The sequence below is a fragment of the Anopheles coluzzii genome, chromosome 2 (genome assembly GCF_943734685.1).
Source record: "Anopheles coluzzii chromosome 2, AcolN3, whole genome shotgun sequence".
NCBI lineage: Eukaryota > Metazoa > Arthropoda > Insecta > Diptera > Culicidae > Anopheles > Anopheles coluzzii.
Window position 1 is genome coordinate 22037280 of NC_064670.1, and position 18800 is coordinate 22056079.

The 18800-nt window shown below is 52.5% G+C and overlaps 5 protein-coding genes across 6 annotated transcripts; 1 reads left to right on the forward strand and 4 right to left on the reverse strand.

Annotated features, from left to right (window-relative positions):
• Nucleotides 1–395: 395 nt before the first annotated feature.
• Nucleotides 396–1249, reverse strand: LOC120949260 (uncharacterized). The gene is made up of 4 exons (XM_040366447.2): nucleotides 1091–1249; nucleotides 819–984; nucleotides 635–735; nucleotides 396–542 (listed from the first exon to the last, which is right to left on the reverse strand). The coding sequence occupies exons 1-4, from the start codon at nucleotides 1157–1159 to the stop codon at nucleotides 426–428; spliced, it is 453 nt and encodes a 150-aa protein (XP_040222381.1). The 5' UTR covers nucleotides 1160–1249; the 3' UTR covers nucleotides 396–425.
• Nucleotides 1250–1397: 148 nt separating this feature from the next.
• On the reverse strand, nucleotides 1398–12174 carry LOC120948147 (mediator of RNA polymerase II transcription subunit 12). Of its 2 annotated transcripts, XM_040364172.2 has the most exons (11): nucleotides 9853–12174; nucleotides 9099–9790; nucleotides 7307–9007; nucleotides 7050–7106; nucleotides 6198–6282; nucleotides 5408–6130; nucleotides 5145–5332; nucleotides 4788–5070; nucleotides 3168–4719; nucleotides 1915–3099; nucleotides 1398–1742 (listed from the first exon to the last, which is right to left on the reverse strand). In XM_040364172.2, the coding sequence occupies exons 1-11, from the start codon at nucleotides 11725–11727 to the stop codon at nucleotides 1582–1584; spliced, it is 8502 nt and encodes a 2833-aa protein (XP_040220106.2). In that variant the 5' UTR covers nucleotides 11728–12174; the 3' UTR covers nucleotides 1398–1581. The 2 variants fall into 2 exon arrangements, with proteins under 2 accessions (XP_040220106.2, XP_049462436.1); XM_049606479.1 differs by lacking the exon at nucleotides 7050–7106.
• A 539-nt stretch (nucleotides 12175–12713) lies between these two features.
• On the reverse strand, nucleotides 12714–14718 carry LOC120951982 (UPF0687 protein C20orf27 homolog). The gene is made up of 2 exons (XM_040371022.2): nucleotides 13500–14718; nucleotides 12714–13364 (listed from the first exon to the last, which is right to left on the reverse strand). The coding sequence occupies exon 2, from the start codon at nucleotides 13350–13352 to the stop codon at nucleotides 12816–12818; it is 537 nt and encodes a 178-aa protein (XP_040226956.2). The 5' UTR covers nucleotides 13353–13364; nucleotides 13500–14718; the 3' UTR covers nucleotides 12714–12815.
• A 744-nt stretch (nucleotides 14719–15462) lies between these two features.
• LOC120947297 (eukaryotic translation initiation factor 2A) lies at nucleotides 15463–18115 on the forward strand. The gene is made up of 2 exons (XM_040362498.2): nucleotides 15463–15577; nucleotides 15969–18115. Exons 1-2 carry the CDS (start codon nucleotides 15547–15549, stop codon nucleotides 17849–17851), a joined length of 1914 nt encoding a protein of 637 aa, XP_040218432.2. The 5' UTR covers nucleotides 15463–15546; the 3' UTR covers nucleotides 17852–18115.
• On the reverse strand, nucleotides 18099–18788 carry LOC120947298 (small integral membrane protein 8). Its single transcript, XM_040362500.2, has 3 exons — nucleotides 18693–18788; nucleotides 18394–18563; nucleotides 18099–18282 (listed from the first exon to the last, which is right to left on the reverse strand). The coding sequence occupies exons 2-3, from the start codon at nucleotides 18493–18495 to the stop codon at nucleotides 18127–18129; spliced, it is 258 nt and encodes an 85-aa protein (XP_040218434.1). The 5' UTR covers nucleotides 18496–18563; nucleotides 18693–18788; the 3' UTR covers nucleotides 18099–18126.
• Nucleotides 18789–18800: the final 12 nt, after the last annotated feature.

The following is an 18800-nucleotide window of genomic DNA, read 5'->3' on the forward strand; positions in this document are numbered from 1 at the left end:
GAGGCGTGATGCATGGTCAATTTCTCTGTCCGTCGACGGATTTCTTTTTCTCCCCGCACCATGCCAGGCGCTGGCAGGCGAAATACTCTCGGCGCTGATTGCACGCACGCAGTAGCAATTTGTATGTTTCCCTGGCAACGCTTTTCAGCTGCCAGTTCCACCCGGCGTGTGCCGTTTTTTCCCCTTCAGCATCAGGTTGTGTTAAATTAGCGCATCAGAGGTGGCATCGCTACTTTCTTGCTGTGTGGAGGGTGGGCAAGTTTTCTTTGACTAATCCTCTACCCATAAATCCCGTACGCAATCGAAATACTTTCTTTCTACACTTAACTTACTTTGTAAACGTTTTCGTTTTTTCTGTTCTTTCTGTCTTGCAAAAAAAAAGAATGATACGTACATACTGTGTTCGGTTGACCGTTCTACTTACTTTAAATGTTAATATTCGGTACAAAGTTAAACGTGAGAATGTCGTGCAGCTTGGTCTGCATTTGGTGCGTATTGTCGTTCATCTTTTTAACGGATGTGGTTGTATTCTGGAGCACCATCTAAAACGTACCTTGTTTAGTTAATGGTCCTGCAGCATACAGTGTGTCGCAGTAGATGACACCGGAAACCGAAAACAATAACGCTCACTCACCTGCGATTTCATGAGAAAGTTGTCCGTTTCATTGAGCTGCTTCGAAACGGATATTACCGTGTTGTGGATGAATTCGTTCAGCATCGAAATGCAACGTTCATCTGGAAGCGAAACAAAAAAAAATGCACATTAAAGCCGAGTGTGGGGGGTAGGCAGACCGTTGAGTTGCAAATTTTCCACTTACTCATCGCCCGGCGCACGTGCAGCCGTTGCATCTCCTCGTCCGAAGCAACGACCTGCGGCGGTGTGCTGGATGCCGATGATTCAACCGCTTCCCGGGCAAACGTGTACGATGGAGGCGCCGCCCCGGATACGGACAGATGGGGAATTCCTTTTTCGATCGATATTACCTGCCGAACAGAAACGGACCCATCGGTGGGTTTGTAGAGTTTTTACTCAGCTCCGCACCGCGCTTTCACTCTCCGCGAAGGGAATGGAATTTGGGGGCGGTGTTACCTCAGCAGCCTCGTCGTCATCCGTTTCGGAAGCTTCGCCAGCAACAATGTTGGGCGTTTTGCACTCCATTTCCAGCGAAAAGGCAAGCGACCGAAAGCGATTTCTCCGTTTGCAAAGCTGCGCCGACTTGGATCTGTTTACAAATAAATCGGACAAAGCGTTTGTTGACATCCGTTCTGGCGTTGCAGCTGTCACAGAACGCTGTCAAAGAACGTTCTCGGCAAAAACAAAAATTCAAACGAGACGTTACCCCATTCTCGCATTTCTTTCACACCAAGCGTGGACAATCGTCAGTACACAGAACGCATTATAGCTTATACTCATTTTATTGCGATGTGTCTATTCCATATCTAAGAAATATATATATATGAGCCTGTCCGAAGTCACAGTGGTAATAAATATGTGTAAATGTACTTGCATGAGGATGTACTGTCTTTCAACATCAGATCGCTTGGGTTGCTGGTTTTGTAGCTCGCTTCGCTTTCCACTCCTTAATACTGCGGAGGCTGATGAGGATACTGCTGGCCCATCATGTTGTTCTGGTTCGGCATCTGGCGCTGTAGCTGAGCCACCAGATTGGGCGTCTGCTGGGTGCTCATGCCCTGCCCTTGATTCTGCATCATGCCCTGCGCGTTGCCTCCTTGTCCCATGCCTGCAAGTACAGAGAGAGAGAGTGCGTTCAGATATGAGCATTAGTGATGAGTAAAGTCAGCAAAAATACGGAGTCGACTCCAATCCGAGTCGTGGGTGTGCTCCAGAAAGCACATAGCTTATAAGCATGCAACATTCCAAATCACCAACCAAGGTTCTATCCGCTCACTCACCTGAGTGTTGCTGCATTATCAGGCGCATCCGTTGCTGCTGGAACTGTTGCTGCTGATTCTGGGGCATATTGCCCCCAACGCCCGGTTTGCCGCCCTGCCGCGGGTACGGCGGAACGGCACCCTGATTGACGCCCATGTTGCCCATCGTTACGTTCGGTGCATGCTGCCCGTACTGACCACGGCCGGCCGCCATTGCTGCCCGTTGCTGCGCCAGGAACTCGGCCTGCGTGTTGCGCTGCTGCTGGGCCATCGGATTGAAGTTGCCCATCATGCCGCCACCCTGGCCGCTCTGCTGCCCCATGCCCTGGTTGCCGTAGTTGGGATAGTTCTGGTTGACGTTCTGGTACGGCACATTCTGCCCCTGGAACATGCCACCGCCCTGCATGTTGCCCGACTGCTGCATGTTCTGCATGCCCATGCCCGGATTGCCCATGGCAGGGTTTCCCATCCCAGCTGCATTCGGCATTCCGGCGTTGCCGCCCATACCGCCGCCCTGTCCACCGGCGCCCATCGGTGCCGTGTTTCCGATGCCAGCGCTGCCCATGCCGCCAGTGACCATCCCGCCGGAAGTTACCATACCACCACCGCTGGTACCGCCCATTCCGCCCGCACTTGCGCCCATTCCACTGTTGCCGGCCATTCCGCTGGCCCCTCCGAGTCCACCACTGCCACCCATACCCTGGCCGACCAAGGCCGGATTTTGCTGCGGATTCATCATGCCCGTCTGTATCATGCTGCCCCCGGACTGGCTCATTATCGAGCCCCCGGTCGTGCCCATCATGGCCGGCGTGCTTTGATTCATGATGCCACCGGCGCCCTGCTGGCCCTGGGCAGTCTGCTGCGCTCCCATCATTCCACCGGCACCCATGCCCTGCGCACCCATTACCGCACCGCCACCCGCGGTCCCAATGCCTGCGGTGCCACCAGCCATGGCAGGATTCATCGGGCCCATGCCGGCCTGTGCACCGACAATCGGGTTGCCCGGCATTCCTGCCCGCAGCGGGCCGCGCAAAAAGGGTTGCTGAGGATTACGCTGCGCCTGTTGCTGCTGCGCCTGTTGTTGCTGCTGCTGCTGCTGCATAAAGCTGGCCGGATGACCAGCGTTGATAGGCAATTTGGAGCGCAGCATGTTCGAGAGAGCTTGTTTCGAGTTTGTGTTCAACTGTGGGCGATCGAACCGATTCACTGCAATGAACGAGGCATGAAAAAGGTCAAAAATGTTAACGTAAAGAGGACAGAACACTCATACTCACTCGTCGCTTGACCCATTCCGGAATAGAACATTTGCTGCTGCTGTTGCTGCTGCTGCAGCTGCTGCTGTGTTTGTGGTCCTTGCTGAGCGCCTTGCTGGGGTCCTTGCTGCGGTCCTTGCTGTTGAGACGCTTGCTGGCCTTGCTGTGGCGTTTGCTGCTGCTGTTGTACTTGTGACTGTGTTTGTTGCTGTTGTTGCTGCTGCTGTTGCTGCTGCTGCTGTTGCTGCTGTTGCTGTTGCTGTTGTTGCTGCTGTTGCTGTTGCTGTTGCTGTTGCTGCTGCTGTTGCTGCTGCTGTTGTTGTTGCTGCAATGATCCATATCCTCCCCACTGTTGGTTGCCGCCCTGTTGTTGGGCGAGCTGAGCCATGGGATTTACATTGCCAACGAAGCCCATATTCGGATTGCCTTGGGGTTGCTGCTGCTGAGCTTGCTGTGCTTGCTGCGCTTGTTGCGCCTGCTGTGGTTGTTGCTGTTGCGGAGGCTGCTGCTGCTGCTGTTGTTGTTGTTGTTGCTGCTGCTGTTGATTCATCATACCGCCGCCCATGCCCGCGCCGAGCCCACCCATTCCCGTCTGCATTCCGCCCATGTTGCCCTGTCCGACGAGCTGGGCCGGGTTTGCCTGCCCGTACTGCTGCTGCATGTGCTGCTGGTTCATCGAGCTCATCGGCCCGCCCATCTGCATGCCTCCCATGCTGTTGTTTTGCATCTGCTGGAGCGTTTGCTGCGGTGTCATGGTAACCTGCTGCTGCTGCTGCTGTCCCTGCTGCGATCCGAGCTGTTGTTGCTGCAGCGCCGACTGTTGTTGCTGCGGAATGTTGGGTTGCTGTTGCTGCTGCATCATCATTTGATTCTGCTGCTGCTGCTGTTGTTGTAGCTGTTGCTGCTGCTGCTGCTGTAGTTGTTGCAGCTGTTGCTGCTGCTGCAGCTGTTGCTGCTGTTGTGCCTGCTGTTGCTGCAGGTGCAGCTGTTGCTGCTGCTGTTGCAAGTGTTGCTGCTGTTGCAGCGTTTGCTGCTGCTGCATCTGCTGTTGTTGCTGTTGTTGTTGATGCTGTTGATGTTGCTGCTGCTGTTGTTGTTGCTGTTGTTGCTGCTGCTGTTGCTGTTGCATTTGTTGCATCTGCTGAGGTCCTGCCGCTGGCTGAGGTACGATCGCCGGCATAATCGGCTGCTGTGGTTGGCTTTGTTGCACCTGTGCTGCAGCCGTGGCTTTCGTTTTACGTTTGCGGGTCGTCGTTTTACTCTTCTTTGAGCCCGTGCTCGGGGCCGGCGACTGGTCCGACGAGGGCGTGTCGGCTTTCATGTCGTCCTTTAGCTTGTCCGGCAAAGGATCCACCTCTTCGGGCGGTAAAGGCAGCGGCTCGTAGTAGTAGCTGCTCGGCTTGAACAGACTGTGCGTGTGGTACTTCAGCAAACGATGCGTCTCTTCGTACGCGAGGGGTTTCCGTTCGATTTTCACCGCTCCGAACCAGGCCCAGGATAGCGGGGCAGGATTTTTATGTCCTTCCAGAAGATCCCAAACGCTTACACGTTGCTTATCACCCAGTCGAAGGCCCTGCGGAAAAGAGAAACGGACAACGGTTTTCATATCCTGCGACGCACTACCTTAACGAAGATACTTACATTCTTCTTTTCGATACTATCGATTGCAATCTTGTTGCCCTTGGCATCGGTTGATGAGCCAGCCGAGTCGCAGGTTAGGACCTCACACGTTTGCTTCGCTAGCGGGAGCAACTGTCGCACGTACTTGATCGAGGGCCCATTCTTATCGCCAAGCTCTTTGCGCAGTTTTTTCATGAGATTTGTATACAGCTTCTTGTTCTCATCGCGCTCCGTCTGGCTGTCGCTCACAAGCGTTGAGTGTATCAGTGTGGCTAGCATATCGAGTGTCGTGGTGAATAACTCTCTGTGAAAGGCATACGCACCAAAGCAGCGATTAAACAAAAAACCTTCCACTCACTCACACAATAATCTACTTACGAATTGTTGCTCAAATCAATCACACCCTGGCTGATGAGCTGAGCGAACAGAATGGCCCAGTCCGTGGTGGAGGTGGCATTTTTCATGATTGCATCGAACAGTCCTCCAACAAGCGAGTAGCGTAGCTGTAACGCATCTAGCATTTTCTCGAACCCGCAAGGATCTTCGATGCCTCCGATGGTTTCGAGCTGAGAGAACAAGCAGTAACACCATTGATCGATTATAAATTAAGCCAAATTGAAAGGAAATTGCTGCACACTTACACTTTGATCGCGATTCTGCAGGAATTGGGACAGCTGCGAGTATAGCGATTGCAGCAAACCCTCCTTCTGCTCATCCTGACCCTTCAAACAGGTCAGCACCAGTCCCAGGAACGGCTGATGGTTCAGCTGCGCCGACTGTTTGCTGCCAAAGGTGCTGCCGTTCGAGCTGACGGAACTGTTGCTGTTCGCGCCATGGTTGTGGCTGTTGTTGCTGCTACTATTGTTGCCCCCGTTGCCATCCTTGTGCTTGCTGAACATGCTCGTGCTCTCCAGCACCTGGCCCGACACTTTCAGAATTCTTCCCTGTACCGCGCTCGGCAGCTTCGAAACCAAGGGCGCGACCAGCCAGGTCGATGGTTTAACCTTCTCCTGCTTCACGTCCGGGCTGTTCAGTATGAACTCGTTCACGCGGAACACATCGATCGCTGCCCTTGCCACCATATCGAGCCAGTTGGACAGATCCGGCGAGCTGCAGTTGGTCTGCTTAAACATAAGCTGCAAGTCTAGCCACGAAATCCGCAGAGACCACTGCTCCAGATTCTCCAAGATACGCACAATGATCGCCTTCTGGTCGAGCTCGGCGATCAGATTCGACTCGTGCTCCGGATAGCAGATCATGTGCAGCAACCGTTGCGCCTGCTTTGCTGTCAACAGATTGTCGATCAGCATACCGTGCTGGCAGAGTTCTTCCGCATGCTGCAGGCAGCGTTCTAGGACCCATTCCTGCAGGAAACGAAGGGTGTATCATTCAACTGTGCACGGAAAGATGATGGTCGTGTTCGGAGCTTACCTGCGAGCAGATTTGGCGCAGTACATGCTGGGCGAAATCCGACAGGCTTGTCGCATTGTCCTGATTGAGATGGGAATTTTGTTGCCTGGGGAATACAATGTAAATCGCATTAATACGCTGTTGAACCCAACCTACTATGATCGTAACGGGTTAACACTTGAGCTCTAAAATGAATGGAGGTGTGAATGGAAGGGAAAATGGAAGAAGACCAGCATACACACATACATCGAAATCCAACCAAACGAAAATGATAAAAACAAGGCAATTCCCATAGTGCGAAAACAACACCCACAAGGATATGGTATGAGACAGAATGAGGCATTCATACAAGCACAAATTGATCGCAAATATAGCAAAAATTGGCATTGTTTCTTTTACCGGATTCATTTGCCTAGGGGCAATTGCCTTCTATCGCTGCAATTCGTTGTACCTTCAGTTAATATGGGTTTTATACATGAAGCAATCATTCGAAAATCTCCCAAAACTGGTGAAATTATGGTGACGGGATGTGATTATGATTATGACGGTTATGGACGATTGGATCATTCCGCATATAGCATTGCTAACGATAGCATTTTAGTACCAAGAATGAGAACCAACCACCGATGGGTGAAGTGCAATCCCCATGCCATGGCGAGGGTGTTTTTGCGGTCTTGTAGACTCTCAATCTCTACACACAAGAAAAAAACGTGCGTGAAAAACTGATTAAATGATACCGGAAGCGATAAAACACGTGTAACATGGGACAAACACAAATAATAATAATAAAACAGAACAAAAAACAAAAGAAAATATATCCAATGATAACGTAACGTAAAACAAATGAACTCAAACGGCAAACCATTCGCACACCTGCTAGAGTATAATCGAGCGGAGGCGGTTGGAGAGAGTTCCCCCAGTTCGATCATCCTAAATCAGGAACCAAGAAAAATAAGAGAAAATATCGTATGAAAACTCATCAACTAAATCGAACACAATATGATGAGGGTCAATAATATGCACATCGCACGATAGAGCAGATCAAACGAACAACAACTCTATCGATCGTTGTTTGCTATTACACTTCAATATCATCCAGCCCCGCCAATAGTCAGTGCTCTGCTACTTACGAAACATCCAGCATCGATTCGTCCGGGTTCCCCAGTATGGACAGGTCGCTGGTACCGAGAATGTGACTCAAATCGCCCGATCCGGCCATACTTTTCGGCGTACTGCCCGGGTGGACCGGTGTGTTGAGTCCGCTGCGCTTGCCGCTGCCAAAGATGGACGACACCTTGTGGGCCGTTGCATCGCCCACGACCAGAATTCCCTTCAGCACGGCCAGCACCGGCGCGACGCCGATGTTTTTGTGTGCCGCTGCGAGCAGGTGCCGATCGCAGCTCAGCTTAATGTTGTGCGCATTGCCGACCGTGATCGGATTGGGCGACGTGCTGACCGAGTACAGGCCCGGCTGCGGACATTCGATCGTTTTGAACAGGCGCAGCAGCAGATGGCAGGACAGCCTGGCGCCGGCCTCAATTTCGGGCGTCGTTTCCCCGCGCCCTTTGCACGCCTGCACCAGCGACGGTAGCGCTACGTGGGCCACAAAGTTCTCCAGCGAGAAGCAGTGTCTCGCCACCAGAATGCTCGTAAACACGGACAGTGCATTGTGGATGTTGGTGTTCTGCACGTCCACCTGCGTCAGCACGTCCACGTAGTAGCCGGCGTCGCGGTTGGAACCGCACAGCGCAATCAACACGCCCAACCACTCGGTGCTGAGCGAGTTGCAGCACGCCGTCAGCTCCGCACACATGGCCGCAATGTCGTTCAGGCAGTCGTTGTCGATGTCGCGCGTCACTGCCACCACGGCATTGCACACGAAGCTGTACCGATTGGAGGCGGACTCGTTCAGCTGCCTTGCCCAGCCACTTTCAATCTTGCCGCCGCGGCGCGGGTTCGTGATGATGTCGAGCATGAACTGCGGGTTGTACGTGTGCGCGGATGGTGTGGGCTGAAGCGGCGTGTACAACGCTTGCTTGATCTTCGGGTAAGCGTTGTGGAACGGCTCCTGCTGCGGGCGCGCCTTCAGCGACGAGCAGGCCGAGTACAGATCGTACAGGTACGCCAGGATGCACCGTTCTGCCGAGCTGCAATCGCTCGGATTGCTCACGTGCTTCACAATCCGGCACAACCCTTCGAAGATCGCGGTCGTTTGCTCCTGGGACAGCAGCAGACAGCAATGGTACCGGCGCAGCACGCCTACCACGTACAGGCTGAGCGAGGTCGTGTAGCTGCGCACGAGCGCCATCGAGCTTTTGCCAATCAGCTGCAGCTCGACCTCGGGCAGTTCGCGCAGAATCTGAATGCAGGTATCGATCAGCCCGTAGATGTTGAACGCTGACTCCATCAGATCGAACAGAAACGCCACGTGCTCCTGCACCGGCAGATAGTTGCTGTTGCCGATGGCAAACGCGTTCAGCATCTCCTGCACCTGCACCGCACACTGCCACGTGACGACGTGCTGGTCGAAGTACGACATCGCCTGGCACTTGTTCGAGGTGGACTCGAAGTTAAACTCGCTGCGCGAATGCTTCTTCACCTTGCCGCCCTCGGCCACGTCGATGCTGAACTTCTTCGAGAACAGCTTGCAGATTTCCTTCGACATCTTCTTCACCGCGTGCTTCTTTTCGTCCCGCTCCTTGCCCACCCCGTACAGCAGGATGTACCGCTGGTTGCAGTCGTGCTGCGAAATGGGATCGTCCTGGCAGAGTGGGAAGTGCTCGGTGTACAGGAAATGGCGGCTAGATGATTCTGCCTTTCCCAACCCCGTCCTGTGGAAGGAAATGGAAAATAACACAGTTTACACCCCTTTGTCTTATCGCACGCGAATCAATCGCAAGGAGGGAATGAAATGGGTCTTACACCGACGGTGCTGCATGTTCCGGATCCTTCGGACTGTCGGGTGCATCCATGGAGTTTTGCTGGTCCTCTTTGATGTGCTGCAACAGCTTGTCGAGATCGTCGTCCACATTCGAGTCGTCCAGATCCTCCAGCTTGGCCTTAAAATCCGTCTGCAGCACATCATCCTCCACCCCGCCGCCACCGTTCGGGGAAGAGCTAGTGGCCGGTTTGTTCGAGATTGGCCCCGTGCCCAGGCCTGCGTTGCAGATCCCTTGACTATCGAGCGACAGCATGCCACCGGCACCGGTCAGCAGGTCTCCGCGCGAAATCAGACAGCACATGTACGCGTCGTGCGAAAACACGTCGTGCCGAATCAGCTCGCTGAACAGGTGCACCAGGTTGGTGAACTGAGATTTGTTCTGCGGGCTGCCCGCTTCGTCCAGCACCGGGGCGTCGTGGTCAAGGAAATTCATCAGGATGTGCTGAAAGACGGGCTGTCCACCGTTCAGGCCGCTGCCGGACAGAACCGAGTCCTTGTCGTCGGAATTGTTCAGGTTGTTGGTGTAGCTATCGTTTTCCAGCGCCGTCAGCACCTCGTTCTGCCGCTTGTCTAGCAGCCAGGCCACCACCATTGCCCTGTGCTCTCCCCAACGCTGCCACGATACGGCCCATTCGCACAGAATCTTCACGATCGAGGAGTCTTGTTCGACATTCTAAAAGAGATTTGAACAGTATGTTAACATAAAACATCAAACGCAATGGATATTAGTCTTACATATTCAAATTGCTTCGTTGCCGCATCCTTCCCGTCGACTACAGCGAGCCCGGATGCCGTGTTGCCCGTCCCACTGCCACCACTGCCACCGGTTGCCGAGGCGCTTTCGGCCGGTTTGAGCGGTTGCACCTGGAACGGGGGAAATATCTTCGAGTACAGCGAATCGAGCGAATTGTTCGAATCCATCCGATCGAAACAATGCCCATCGAGCGCGTCCAGTGTGGCCAGTATCTTCAGGCTCGCGTTTCCCGCAGCCGTCTGCCACTTGTCGATACACCACCGCGATTCCGCGTGCCGGGAGCGCACTTTGATGCTTTCTTCCGCCTCGAACAGCTGGCGGCGTATGTCTTCGTTGGATTTTTCGTATCGCGTCGGTATGGGTAGCGCGGATGGTGCGACCGGCAGATGGTCCAGCGGACTTCCCGAAAGCACCGACGAGGAGCGAGTTTCCCCGACGCCACACCACACCAGTGCGGTGGGACACTCGAGTGTGATGACCTGCAGAATGGACGACAGCTGCAGTATCACGTCCCGATGGTGGGAGCATTGCAGATACTCGGTGAAAATCATTTCGTACGGGTTCACCTTCGGCGGTTTGGTGTCCGCGGGCTGTGCCACTGTACCGGCGGTGCCCTCTTTCGACGGCTTGTCGTTCTGCTTCTCGGACTTGCTGTCGGGCGCTTCGATCGACGGTTGCTTCCCGCTAGCATCCTGCGGTTCGGGAGAGCTCAGATTGATGTTGTGGCTTTCGGCCATCTGGTTTATGAGCTGGGCGAGCTTTTTTGACACCGCATACGCCAACCGACGGCAGAACCGCTCCGATTGTACCAAGTCGTACAGGTATTGCATTGCCAGGGGAAGATAAATTCTCAGCAACCCATCGTCCGCGTTCGGGGAAGACTTCATCTTTTCCAGCAAATCGATAATCCAGTTGAGAAATTCCTGCTTGTCCAGCAAACCCTCCTCGTACATGTACTTGCAAAGCTGCGTACTGTAGTTCCACTGCTTCTGGGCGATGCGCTGCTCCTCTTGGGGCGAAATCGGTTGCTGCAGTTGCTGTTGTTGCTGCTGCTGCTGCTGGGCATGCATCGAGCCGCCGACGACCGGATTTCCACCGGCCGGACTGTGCATGCTGCCTGCCGGGCTGGACAGGGGCGGTGGAATCGTTACCGCGTTGGTTCCACCCGCTCCGGAGCTTAGCCCGAGCCCGCTGGCCCCGCTGCCCAGCCCGCCCGAGCTTAACGCACCACCCGACGACGGTTTCTCTTGCAGCGGGCCCTGGTGATAGTGCTCGTGCAGCTTGGGAATAAGATCCTTCATGAACTTGATCATCGTTCCCGTCCATTCCGTCGCCGGGTCGGGCATCTGACGCTTCTTGATCTTTGCCTCCGAAACCGCCACGGTGTAGGCGGAACTGAGCTTGATGAACCAAGCGGCCCGCTGCATCGTGACCTGGTTTTCGCACAGCATGGCAAAGATTTCCTCCTTCTTGTTGAAGGACGGTGCCTTCTTCGCCAGACTGCTCAGCGGTTTCGTGCCGGCCAGATCCTTAAACCACGTATCCAGGGTGGTCTTGTTGCGGGCCGTCACCGGCCAGAAGTTGTCCTTCGGATTGATCTGCTGCTTCTTGCGGCCCGAGTCCGGCAGCGTCATGAGCTCCTCCTTCTTGGCAAGGATCGCATTGAAGTAGGCACCGACTTTGCTCGCGGAAACGTTGCAGTTGCGCGCGGTGCCAAACTCTTCGGAAAGTTTGTGTTCGGTTGCGAAACCATGTTTGACGTGCGTGGACGTTAGCTCATCTTCCCGCTGCTTCGCCTCCTGCGGGTACACATCCGGTGGGCCCAGGCGCGGCCGCTTCAATGGCCGCATATTCATTGTGATGCCGCCGTTCGTCGTTCGTCGGGGCTGACTGTGCAGCAGCTGCTGATGTGCGACTGCAGTAAGGACTGCAGAAAGACCTGCAGGCGATTGCAGGTGGGAGCAAAAAAGGGTACGGCGCTACGGAAGGTGAGTTGTTTTCACACGGGCGTTTGATGTACACCACTCTAGTTCCCATGGGAAAACACAATCGCATTTGCACACGTTTTCCGCATCGTACCGGGTGCACTTTGCGTGAATCACACTTATCGAACACAATACTACCTATCGGATCACCACATTTCGACAATTGTCGTGGATTTCACGTAAAATAATCCAAAAATAAAAGCCAATTCGCTCGCAAAGGGCGATTGAAGAAAACAAAATATGGCTGCCGGATAATGACAGTACCGCGATGCTATGCACAAATCCAGGTTCGTCCATTCGCCCGATTCGGTCCGCGAGTTTTGTTTACCTTTCCCACCGTATGCCGGATAATCGAGAACGGAACTCACAAGTCTGGATAAGGCGGCGCTCTGACACCAATCGATACCAAGCAAACACGGCTTTGTTCGAAAGGCACTCTGTCACCTGTTAGATGTCTTATAGGCTTGCCATGATAAGCCAAATTTAAACAAACGTCCATGCCAAATCATATACACTGCAAACACATGCATTATGCACACGCAATAGTAATATACGTTTGAAACCTGTATATTTCATGTTATAATTGATTTTGAAGATTATATGGGTTTTTTCGAGTCGGATGTCGTGTTCGATTGATGCCAGAGCGCCGCCTAACACAGCCACACTCGGTTATTCGGGCGCTACCGTGAGTGTCGTCTTGTAAACAAATCGGGCGGACCGTAAATAAACAAGGTCAAGCCCCCATTTTTTGTTCTTTTCTTCTCGCTGCTTGCAGACCACTTTTTCGCACAGCACGATTTTCCGTACCAATCAACAGGCGCTTCTTATTCGACCCAATAAAAAAAAAACGCCCTAGATTGAAGGTGGTCGATTTTTTTCACAAGAGTTTTGGGAAATTTATTACGCTATCAATAGGCGGTAAAAATACACAATGCAGACATAGCAAATGGGTCTGCTGTTTACTTTTCTTTAGCAAAACCCTGCCAATCGGACATTTCCGATTCGTCGTCGTTCTTTTCCACGCCGATGCAATGAATTCCGTTCCGCAGCATCGGCGTCCCCTTGCCCTTTCCGAGCACACGCGCCACCAGAATCAATTCCAGCCGCCGGCCGGCCTCTTCCTTGCCGCACAAATGCAAACATTCCTTCAGCAGCTTCTCCTTGTGGGCGAAAAACTCGATCGTCACGGCAAAGTGCTCCACGCCCTTTACCTCAACCGTGCGGGAGGGGAAATCCAGCAGCCGGCAGTGCACGTTCGGCACTGCGACATCCTGCGCAACGAAGGCGCTGATGCCGTCGGCAGTAAAGCCTGCATCCTTTATTGCTTGCGCCGGCACATTCAGCTCGATGCGGTAGCGGTGATTTATCTGCAGAAATCCCAGGTGGACGGTCAGGGACGTTCCGTCGGGGGCGACTTGATAGATAATGCTGTTATCGTGCAGCCCGTCGTTTATCACCGCTTGGTCAAAGTGGACGTGATGCGGCGAGTCGACCATACTGCGTGTTTGCTGAAAATATGATATCGACGTTAGCGAAGGCGCAACACGTGATGATGATGATGATCATGAGGGAGGTGGAAGCAGCTCACCGGACCCGAATTGAGGCCAAAGGCGCGCTCGGATTGATGCTATCCATTACCGTACCTTAAATCTGCGCTCAAGTTGGAGGAAAGATTCGCCCTGAAGAACGTGCCGTTAGCACGTTGTTCTGCACACTGTTGATGGTTTCTTCTTTACCGGACTTGTTTTCACGCAGCGTGTTTCGGGTTATTTTAAGAACACACAATCTCATCGCCCCGTCCTCACCGACGCGTCGCTGGGTTGTGATGGTGCAAACTTCGGCCTAGCCAGAACTTCTTGTTGACTGTTCATCGAAGCAAATTATCGAAACAAGAAAAATCACTTTGCGCGAGTGTGTAATCGTGAACGACCGCCAATCCTGAAACGAACATCAACAAACGCGGAACGGAGCGGAATGTGGAACGTCGCGTTTGAAGGGTCCCGCAGGCCAAAAACCGTCGCAATCGCCTCCAAATCGGTGCGATTTTCCCTCGCTAGCGACGTTTTTTAAGTAGGGGAAAGCGGGGCAAAATGGGCATGTGGGGCAAAATGGGCACCCTCTATTTAAGCATTATTTGACTACAAAGCTACTTTCCAATGCTCAAAATGTATTCATTAGAGTGTTTTATGAACACCATGTAAGTTTCATAACGCTAACACAAAAAATAACCAAGAAAAGTGCAAAATAAGGTTTAGTAGCATATTGATGTAATTTTTGTCACTTCGAAAATAAGCTTAACCCAGTGTCACAGGGATGCGTTGAAGTTTTACATTATATATTATTAAAGATGTGATATTTCTATACAATTTGTCTGAAGAAAGCAAGGCGATCGAATGCGTATTTTTACTAATATAACATAAAATACAAAAATGCTTCACGTGGGGCAAAATGGGCAGTTACGCTTGGGGCAAAATGGGCAGATACTTTTGACAAATGGCGTTTGGTGAGGCTATGGTGTTATATTTGTCGCCTCAATAATGATAACAGACACAGCTTCAAAAGAATCGATTTTGTAGATTTAAACGTGTAAAAACTGTTTTAATTTTGATAACATATTTTTGGAAGAATTTTAAGGGCTTTCCTGACCAGCAAAACAAAAGATAGAACGAAAATACAATTCACGAAACGGTGCGCAAAAGCATAGACCATTACCTAAGCGCAGTTGTTGTGGCCCATTTTACCCCAGTGTTCTGACGTTTCACAGTTTGTTTACATATGCCCATTTTGCCCCAGGGCTATGCCCATTTTACCCCGCGTGTCAAAATAGCTTCTCGTAAAACATCAACTTTTATTTTACACTGTTTTCATGATTTTAAGTTGTTTTCATTCTATGTGGCAATTTTAATCCATAGATAAATAGTGGAGGCATACAATAATGCATGAATAATTGTGTTTTGTGGTATATTCAATGGAATATTCAGTAAACTGCTTAACATGCCCATTTTGCCCCGCTTTCCCCTACTTGTGAGGGTTTTCGACGTTTTGAGCGAGGGGGATGGCCGTCGAAAAGCTCGCCTTGCCCAAGGATGTTATAAAAGACCAAGTGGTGGAATACAGACCAATTTGACAATCAAGCATGAGTCGCTATGTCAAATCCCATACATCTTCAAAATACGTATAAAACATTTTTTTTGAATTTTTGACATATTTAACAAAACAAACGGTTAATTCTGATGAGAAAATTCATATTATAATGATAATTTAATTTAAGCTAAATGAAAAGTGAACGTAGTTTCAATAATTGCTGATTAAATCATGCGAAAAGTGACACACGGGTTCTCCATTGGCTAGCTGTCAGAGGACTATTGCGTCACCTGGTCTCTTATAACTTCCTTGGCCTTGCCTTGCAGGCTGTCACTCAAGCGGACGGTTTGGCAAAACAAAACTCGTTTTGCGAAAAAATCCCTATTGAAATTACATGGAATATGTTAAAAATTATCTTTCCTTATCACAAATCATGACGATTCTACTACAGCTATCTGTTCTCATTGATGATTTGCTTTCCATAGCCGTTTGCAAGAAATGGTGTGTCATTCCCTCAGTTGAAAGGGCAATACACGCAAGAAGAAGAAGAAGAGGTAGAAACTTCAGTTGAAAAATCGAAATCGTCACCAAAGGGCTACGTGAACAATGGCGAGCGGAAATACTCCTACAGTAGCGTGTAAGTAGTAACCCGGAACTAGGCTGGCATGCAATCGACCATTCCTAAGCCCTGTTCGAACAAGCTGTGCATGGGGAATTATGTCCCCGTGGCCTAAATTACCGTACAACCACGTTTTGCCGGGAGCACACCTCACGAAAACATGCAAGGCGCACGGCTTGCACCCTCGTTGACGTCACGAACGCGATCCTCCCATAGCGTGGCGATCGTGACTGATGATCGTGAATGTTTGCCGAGAATTGTTTGAGTGCCGCTGGACGGTTTCCCCCCATTTTCGTAGATTTCGGCTGACCTTGCTATAACCTACAATTTTTTTCTCTCCTTCGCTTTCTTCCCCTCCCTCTCTCTCCCTTTCTCGCTCTTTCACGTCCCCTCTACGCCCCGGAGACAGTGCGATCCGCGAAAGGAGTGGAAGTGTGGAAGACCGAACAACAGAAACAGCAGCTCACATTTCTTCCGGACCCGAGGTTTACTCCCGACCAGAGTAAATCTTGCCGCGCTATTGTTTATAGCCCCGACGGACGATTTCTGGCCTGGGCCAATGGGTCGACGGTGCAGCTGTGCCAGGTGACGGCGGCGGGCTGGAAGCCGATCGCGTCCCTACCCCGTCCGAAGGCGTGCCATCTGCGGTTCTCGCCGCTCGGCAGCTTCCTCATGACGTGGGAGGTGTACACCGAGAATCCGCACGAAACGCCGAAGGAGAAGCCGAACCTGTTCATCTACCGTGCGGCGACGGGCGAGGAGGTGTACTCCATTATCCAGAAGCGTCACCAGGACTGGCAGATGCATTGGAGCTGCGACGAAAGCATTGCCGCTCTGTTGGTCGGCGGAGAGGCACTGTTCTACGATCATGGCCCGACCGGGTCCGGCTTCGGGCAGGTGGTGAAGCGCTTCGGCGGCCTCCGGAACGGGGGACTCTCGGTGGCTCCCGGACCCTCGCCACCGCACATCGGCGTGTACATGCCGGGCACGAAGGGTGCACCGTCGATGTGCCGCCTGTTCAAGTATCCGAACCTGGAGCTGAACCAGCCGGTCGCGTCCAAGAGCTTCTTCCAGGCGGACAAGGTAGACATGATGTGGAACCGAAAGGGCACCGGGCTGATCCTGATGACCAGCACGGACGTCGACACGACCGGTGTGTCCTACTACGGCAAGCAGGCGCTGCACTACATGACGCCCAAGGGCGACTCGTGCGGCATCCAGCTGAAGGCGGAAGGACCGATCCACGACGTGGCGTGGAGCCCGAAGTCGACGGAGTTCTGCGTGGTGTACGGCTTCATGCCCGCCCGGGCCACACTGTTCAATCTGAAGTGCGACGCGGTGTACGATTTCGAGCCGGACAACCGGAACTCGGTCTTCTTCAACGACTTTGGCAATCTGGTCGTGTTCGGCGGGTTCGGCAATCTGCCCGGCTACATCGAAACCTGGGACCTGGTGCGGCGCAAGAAGCTGGCCAACTTCAAGGCGCCCGACACGACGCTGCTGGAGTGGAACCCGGCCGGCGATACGTTCCTGACGGCCACGACCGCACCGCGGCTGCGCATGTCGAACGGGTTCAAGGTTTGGCACTATTCCGGCGCCCTGCTCGGCGAGTACAGCTGGGCCGGTGAGCTGCTGGAGGTGATCTGGCAGAAGTACCCGGCGGGCACGTTCAAGCAGCCGGCCATCTCCGACGAGAAGGTGGCGGGCATCGTGTCCGCCACGCCGGTGGCCAGCAAGCAGAAGTACATTCCGCCCGGCGCACGGAACAGTGTGACCGTCTCGGCGAGCGGGGAAACCGTCGACCTTCGACCACCGATTCCGGGGCTGCCGCCCGGCTACCGCTCTTCGGTGCAGATTAAGAACAGCAAGAAGAGCAAGAAAGCGGCGGCAGCTGCGGCCAAAGCGTCCACTGCCACCCCTGCTGCTGGCGGTGAGTCCACTTCGCCGCCCGAGCCGAAGAAGCAACCGGCAAAGAAGAATGCCGCCAAAAACCTACCCACCGACAATGGTGATCTGGCGAATGGCAACGCTACCCAGGCGAAGCAGAGCGACACCACCACCACCACTACCAGCAGCAACAGCAACAGCAACAGTAGCAGCTTGCAGAAGGTATCGCCCACGGGCGATCCGGCAAAGGACAAAAAGATCAAAACAATTCAAAAGAAGCTGAAGGACATCAAGGTGCTGAAAGAGAAGCACGAACGGGGCGAAACGCTTGTGCAGACGCAGATCATCAAGATGAACTCGGAAGCCGAGCTCATCAAGGAGCTGGAAGCACTGAAGGTGGCCTGAGCCTCTGTACAGTTCTTTCCATTGACCATGCTGTCAACAAACCACAACCTCCAGCCAACCTTCAGGTACCTAAAGGACGACCGCGTCTGTCTGCCTGCTGCAAATTGAACAATCGACATCGAACGTGAAGAAATATTTTTGATAATACTTTTCTCCATCTCCCCCTTGCCCCCTCCCTCTTTGTTAGAGCATCAAAGCACACGTTTCGGAAACGGGTGATGTCTTTTGGGATGAAATAAAGCAAACGTTTGCAAGAAAACCGAACGCCCGGGGGTTTATTCCCATTTCGATTTCCGCTTTACGAACACTTCCTTCCCGTCTTCCTGCACTGCCGTGTAGTAGCCTAAACCTTCGTACTTGGATCGCATGTAGGCGATGTAACCGAACGTGATGCCGAGACAAACAACGCCTATTCCCATTACGACGACATTCTGCAAAAAAGAGGGAGAGCAGGGCAAGATTAGAAGGACGTCAGAATGGTCCGAACTGCGTTCCGGTGGGGAAACATTTCACCAGTTTGCTTCCCATCGTGCAATACATACGGGCTTTGCGTACAGTTCAAAGTTGATGGCCCGGAAAACGTTGGTCGAGCGCATAGAGCGGATGCCGTCTCCGGGCGCGGGTTCTTTCGGTTTTTCGCTCATCCCTTCCGTGGTTATTCAATCAACATCAACAACTTACTGCGCACGTTATCGCTGGCGCTCTCGGCCGGCTGAAAACAAAGGCAAACGCTCGTTACAATACCCGCACAACAGTAGACACCTTTCAACTGTACAAATGTCGCACAATTAAAATAACATTTTCCCTCCCGAAAAACATCGTTTCCTTTCCTACTACTCACCTGTTCGCTTATTTTGATTTGGTGGGATTTTTTTATTTTATTTTCCACCGAAACGTCGCGCTCCACCACCAGCCAGGTGACAGTTGGCTGTCACAACACAAAAGCCCC